This window comes from Microplitis demolitor, chromosome 4 (assembly GCF_026212275.2).
Source record: "Microplitis demolitor isolate Queensland-Clemson2020A chromosome 4, iyMicDemo2.1a, whole genome shotgun sequence".
In the NCBI taxonomy this organism is placed as follows: Eukaryota; Metazoa; Arthropoda; class Insecta; order Hymenoptera; family Braconidae; genus Microplitis; species Microplitis demolitor.
Window position 1 is genome coordinate 6,021,170 of NC_068548.1, and position 7,108 is coordinate 6,028,277.

The following is a 7,108-nucleotide window of genomic DNA, read 5'->3' on the forward strand; positions in this document are numbered from 1 at the left end:
GTCATGTGGGTACTCATTCCAGAGGAAATTTCATAGATTACAAGACCCATTAATCAAAATTATAAAATTTTGAATTTTCAAATTTTTGAAATTTTATTTTTATAAAAAAATTTATATTGTAGTTTCGTAAAGGTCATAATTCTGCATTGAATAAGTACATTAATCAATTACGGAATTTTTTTTTCTTCAAAATTTCGTAAAATTTTGAAAAAAAAAAAAAAAAAAAAAAATTCTAGTCCTAATATATTGATGTGGATACTTATTTTAACGGAAATTCATCTCACTACAATAATATGAACTCAAAATTTCAAATTTTGTAATGTGAGTAACTATACTAATCTTTATTTTTTATTTTTTTTTGTTAATTAGCTCAGCAATTATTTAATTATGATGGACATTATAAAATTCCACATAGAGTGATTACTCACATCGTTAGGTTTCAAATCAAACATTTTTTCCAAAACTTCGATACGAAATTTGGAAAAAAAATTTCTAGTCCAAATATGTCGATGTAGATACTTATTTTAACGGAAATTCATCTCACTACATTTAATATGAACTCGAAATTTCAAATTTTGTAACTGAAGTAATTTTAAAAATTATTAAATTAAATTTTTTTTTTTTAATTAGCTCAGTAAATATTTGATTATTACGGAAATTATAAAATCTTGTGGAATAAGTACTCACATCATGAAGTTTTAAAGCAAACATTTTTTTCAAAATTTTAATAAAAAATTTGGAAAAAAATTTTCTAGCCCAAATATATCGATGTGGGTACTCATTCAAACAAAAATTTACCGTACAATTCAAATAAGAAGTCAAAATTTATAATTTACAACTTTTTTGTTCCATAACTAACGATTTCATTTAAATTAAAAAAATTTTTCTTAAAAATTAATTAAAAACACTAATAATTTTATCAAAATGTATTTTGTCATCGGCATTACACATGTTCTATTTTATTTTTATTTATAATAATTATCATTTTTTTATTTTATTTACTTTTTTTTTTAAATAAAAAAACAATTAGCATCTTTTAAAATATATATAAATTTGCTTTTGAGTCTCATTAATAATCTAAGTTATTTTGTTTTAAAGAATAATAATAATTAAAAAGACAAATTAAAATTTAATGAATAAAATCCTGATGCGATGCGATGGGATGCAATTAAATTAAATTAAATTAAATAATAACGTTTATTTATTTAATCAATAATTTTTTTTTTTTTTTTTGATGATGATAATTTTAATTGTCGAATCATCGAGTTATTGTTGAAATTTAATTTTAATAATGATAATAATCGTTATTATTATTAATAATTAAGTGCGTTCAGTCGATGTACTGGGCGAGCCAACGGAAGCCCTCGCCGTAGCCTTGTCTCTTTAACACAGAGCACATGAATAATTCTAATGGACGACCGGAAATATCACTTCGTGGAATTTTTCCCTGTTAAACAAAATTTTAATTCATTAAAAATAATATCAATAACTTCGGTAAGAAAAATGTTAATTTTTTTTGTTATAATTCAAAGATAGTCACAAATGAATATTCTTAGCTTGTAGAGCAGACGATTTCCATTAAAATGAGTACCCACAAGCTTATATTCCAAATTCGATTTTTTTCTTCAAAAATCAGAATTATTAAATTTCGAAAAAAATTAATTTTTTTAAACATAGGGATGTGGGTACTTATTCTATGCGCAATAGTCTGCACCGTAACGTAGAAGTCGTTATTTTCGTCCTTTTTAAAGTGAGACAGATCAAACAAGTATTTACCAAAATAATATTTTTTTTTCATAATTATAACAGTAATAACAAAGTCTTAGTATTTTTGTTTATAACTGACTATTATTGATATGGTTTTGACATAGGCAAGAAATTAGTAGCAAGCTGGTATAAAATAATTCATATATCGTATAATTGTCACTGTTTTGAAAGAAAAAAAAAAAAAAAAAAAAAAAAAAAAAAAAAAAATATTGTAAGTTTGTAGAGCAGACGATTTCCAGTAAAATGAATACCCACAAACCTATATTTAAAATCCAATGATTTTTTACAAAATCAAAGTATTAAATTTTGAAAAAACTCAATTTTTCAAAACATAGCGATGTGGGTACTCATTTTACGCAAAATTCCGTGCTCTATAAATCGAAAATATTTTTAACTGTCCCACTTCAAATGACAACCAAAAAAGTTCAATACACTCAATTTTTCTTTCAATTTAAATATTTAGTTAGGATAAAAATAAATGAAAAGTTACCTTGCCAGTCGTTTGACCGTATAAATTAAAGAAATTTCTCAATTCATCTTCAGACGCAGCACCAGGTTTATCAATTTTGTTTCCCAGTACAAGAACAGGACATGTGCTCAATTGTTCATCAGTAAGAAGGGCGTCAAGTTCAGCACGGGATTCTGGAAGTCGCGTACGATCACTAGCGTCTACTAGAAACACAATAGCATCGACTGCTGGGAAATAATCTTTCCATACACGACGTGCTTGCGTGTGACCACCGAGATCAAATGTCGTGAATCTTATATTACCGATTGATAATTCTTCTGATGCTATTTTTTTATACCAAAAATTAATATTTATGAGTAATTAATAATGAATAAATTAATAATTAAAACAAATAAATAAATTACTTGGATGTAATGTTGGCACATGTTGTGCTAGACGATCATCTTTGAGCATATGTAATAATGTTGTTTTACCAGCATTATCTAATCCGAGGAATAATAATTTACCAACTTTTTTCCAAAGGCCTATTGAAAAAAAATATACATATTTATATAAATATATATATAAGAATCTAAAAATTTTATAACCAAAACCTAGTCATGTGGGTACTCATTCAATGCAGAATTTTATAGTCTATATATCCATGATATCAATTTTATAAATTTAATGAAAAAATCAAATAAAAATTTTAAAAAATTAAAAATTATTTATTTTTTATTTTAGACTACAGGGTCTTGGAAAGCAGTGAATTTCCGGTGGAATGAGTACCTACATTAATGTACTTTGAATAATATTATCTTTTCTTAATATATACATATATATATATATATATACTTGAAATGAATTTTTTGATCAGAACCTAGTGATGTGGGTACTCATACAATGCAGAATTTTATGGTCTATAGATCTGTGATATTGATTTTATTTAATTAATAAAATTCCAAAATAAAAATTTTTCAAAATTCAAAGTTTATTATTTTTTATTTTTGTCTTTGAAGTCTTATACAGCATTAAGTTTCCAGTGGAATGAGTACCCACATTGATATATTTTTAATGAAATTATCTTTTCTTAATATATATATATATATGTATATATTTTCGAAAAACATTGTTTGATCAGAACCTAGGGATGTGGGTATTCATACGACGCAAAATAAAATACTTTGCAAGATTTTCATACTCTTATGTACCTAAAATTATCAATGGACATAAAATTTATAAAAATAATCATAATCAAATAATTACATTAACAGAAAAACGTTACATGAATCAGCTAGTTCTACATATTTTATCATTTATAGTAACTCTATAAAGAACATGATTCATACATATTTCTAATAAAAATTTCTGTCATACTCCAAAGTTTTCATAAATAAAATTTATATAAAAAAAAAATGATGTCAAGTCAACTATAGTTCATGTCTCTAGAATTTGCCCCAACAATTTATTACTCTAACCCTTACTACGCATTGAAAAATTCTAACCTCGTCTCTGATTATTTTTCCACAAATGTCAAATCTAATGAAAAAAAAAAAGACAAAAAACAACAGCGTCATACTTTAGAAAAACACCTCAATCAATTTTTTTGCGTCTCAAATTAATAGTATAAATATATATATATATATATATATATATATATATATATATATATATATATATATATATATATATATATATATCAACATTAACTTCAATTATCAAAAATATAAAAATAGCCAATTGCCTGCTGTCACTTTAATTCCAAAGTCTTAATCCCCAAACAAAGAATAAATAAAATAAATTAATACATACCCAAGTAGCCAAGTACTCCAGTAAACCAATCAAGAATAAACATATTTATTAATATCAATTATTATTATTTATATTAATTACAAATAATCTATATCCAGACTGCGGTTTTTTTTAACAAAAATTGATACTTATTTTTTAAATTCTCCTTGATTTATAAATGACTCTGCAATAAAAATCAGTATCTATTATAATCTACAAGTCATACCACTTACACATATATATACATACATACATTCATACATATATATATATATATATCTTAATATCTATTAAATTCTAAGTTAATTTTAAAATTAAATTTCGGTGCAACCTTGAAAATTTTAAACCCAAAAAAAATATTTTTGGAAAATATATATACACATATATATATATATATATTTTAAATATAAAACAGCTGGTAATTATATTTACTAAATATGTAATTTATAAATTAAATTTTAATTACCAAAAAAAATAATTTATGCCAAAGTCAAAGTCTACATATTTATATATATATATGTATACATATAATATACAACATATATACATATGTATAAGTATATGTATATATATACATATATCTATATATATGTATAGAATAGATGTTTTTTAACACATATATATATATATATATATATGTATATATATATAAATTTGTGTAAAAAAAAATATATATGAAATAATAAATATATAATTACTTACATATGAATATATAATTATCAAGTGTTTACGTATGTTTAAAATTTTTTTGTTTAACAATGATAATTAATTGTTGATCTAATAACGTCACAGCCTGGTAAAAAAAATTAATTTCTTTGTCAGTATTTAGTATTTTGTTGTTATTGTTATTATTACTGTAGTTATTATTATTATTTATAATTGTTTTATTAAGTAAATGATGTTATAGTTTGTTTAAAATAAAAATATAAAATAATTTGTGGCTAAACTTTCACTTTACAAAAGTATCGTAAACTTTACTGAGGCGAGAGCATGGACGAGCTAGCTGACGTTCGTGAAATAATTTGGTGGCAGTTGGCATTGATGACGTTTATTTCCGGTTTTGTTATTTATATATAGATATACAAGCCCATACTACTTTTTACAGGTTAGTTTTTTTTTATTACTGATAAAAGATTTTGATAAGAGAGGGCAGGTTGAACTTCCGTTGATTTAAGTTTTAGCGGGAATTTTAAAATTTTTATTTTCAGTGCAAATTATTAATAAGTAAATGTAGCAGACGTACGAAAATTTCTTAATTACATATAAAAAAGTTAAATAATTAAAATAATGAAATTTAAAAAACTACATGTAAGGAATTTTAAATTTTCTAAACGTGAATTTTTTTATTTTTATTTCATTAACATTTCAAAATTTATTATTTCAAAACTTTTAAAATTTTCAAACGCCCGCTAACTTATGAGTGTGAATGTAGGAGACATCAGACAAATTTAAAATTATTAATAAATAGAGTAAGTAATTAATAAAATTAAATTTAACAGGAATGCCCATTTGCAAAATTTTGAAATAATTAAGTGTATTTTTTATAAATATTATTTTTTTAATTATTTATAATTTTAAATTTGTCTGATGTCTGCTACACTCACACTCGTTGTTTGCTACATTTACACTCATCATTTTTTTAGGACGGAAAAAAGAACACGAACTTCCTATGACCCCTAGGACTTACATCTGTACGTTTTGTTCATATAAAAAAAATTGTTCTTGTCTTTTCAAAACATCTTAACATTGTCTCTGTGCTACTTGGGTATTCTATCGACAACCCCTTAATTCAATGCCGGAAGATGGACGGCGGAGTCGAGTTTGAAACTTGCGATGCATGATTTTCGACGTCAAAAAGCAAGAAATAATAATGGAAATGGATGGGAAAATCTATGATATTATCCTCACTCATCTTCACCCATCTTTATTCATCCTCATTTATCCTTATAAATTCTCAGTAAATCTCTTATTCATTGTTTCAAATATTTATTTTTTCTTTTTATTTCAAAAATTCTTAACACTTTTCTAGCATTAAGTCATAAGATAAAAATATTTAATTTGGTAGCATAAAGATAACATTTTGAATCCGATGTCAGCATAAAAAAGTTGTCAATTTGTTATTTTATAGTATCAAAAAACTTATGACTGTTTGTCAACAAAATGTTACAAAGAGTAATCAAAAGGTTGACAAATTGTTTTGAAATTCAAAATAAAATGTCAACTTTAAATGTTACCTTTTTGTCATCATGTTAACATTTGGCGGCTTGGAAACATGTCAAATATTTAACACTTGATAATCTAATTGCCACTAGGTAACGGTAACAGTTAAAATTAAATTGGCGGGAAATTCAAATTTCAAAAATACAAATTATTACAAATTTATCTAAATATTTCATTAAAAAAATTATAATTTATCATTAATTATATCAAAGTTACGTTAAAAATTAAATTAATTTTATTTATATTAATTTGAGTTTTACTTAAAAAAATGAAATTTAGTATAATTCTTTCTTGCACAATTAAAATTTTAATTTTATAATTTATTTAATTATTTAAAATAATAAACATTATTATTAATTATTTATTGGTTATCGTTAAATATATATGTAGATCTATTTACATATATACATATACCTATATATATATATATATATATAGCGGCCTTGATAGAAACATGTGTCGTTCTAAGAGTTTGTTATTGTATCAGTTTAAAAATTTACTCATTCATTAAAGTACGCATTGTTACTACATTATATATTTTTAATTAAACATATATTTATATATTATTTAATAAATTAAATCTTTATATATATACATATATATATAATTTAATGAAATTGAAAGATTAATTAAATCAGTACAAATAAATAAAAAATCGAAACAGTAAAATTATAATTAACCTCAAAATTAAAATTAATTATTAAATATGTAAAAAAAAACAAACAAACAAACAATAAATAATAATTATTTAAAAAAATATGAGTAAAGTTATAAAATATGTCAGTGGGTCATTAATTAAAAACTTGAATTTAATTATTATTTAAAATATATAATAATAAAATTAAAATGACCATGATTACACGATAATTAAATATATATTAC

At 22.8% G+C, this 7,108-nt stretch overlaps 1 protein-coding gene across 1 annotated transcript; it reads right to left on the reverse strand.

Annotated features, from left to right (window-relative positions):
* Positions 1 to 1,039: 1,039 nt before the first annotated feature.
* LOC103580601 (GTP-binding protein SAR1b) lies at positions 1,040 to 5,052 on the reverse strand. The gene is made up of 6 exons (XM_014440326.2): positions 4,985 to 5,052; positions 4,709 to 4,799; positions 4,028 to 4,190; positions 2,641 to 2,760; positions 2,258 to 2,559; positions 1,040 to 1,447 (listed from the first exon to the last, which is right to left on the reverse strand). The coding sequence occupies exons 3-6, from the start codon at positions 4,068 to 4,070 to the stop codon at positions 1,331 to 1,333; spliced, it is 582 nt and encodes a 193-aa protein (XP_014295812.1). The 5' UTR covers positions 4,071 to 4,190; positions 4,709 to 4,799; positions 4,985 to 5,052; the 3' UTR covers positions 1,040 to 1,330.
* Between the last annotated feature and the right edge of the window lie 2,056 nt (positions 5,053 to 7,108).

Excerpts from the sequence above, each read along its gene's own strand:
- LOC103580601 (XM_014440326.2), bottom strand. The coding sequence starts at position 4,070 with ATGTTTATTCTTGATTGGTTTACTGGAGTACTTGGCTACTTGG. Across the intron at positions 2,761-4,027 it reads TGGAGTACTTGGCTACTTGG|GCCTTTGGAAAAAAGTTGGT; the intron begins GTATGTATTAAT and ends TTTTTTCAATAG. Across the intron at positions 2,560-2,640 it reads TGTGCCAACATTACATCCAA|CATCAGAAGAATTATCAATC; the intron begins GTAATTTATTTA and ends ATAAAAAAATAG.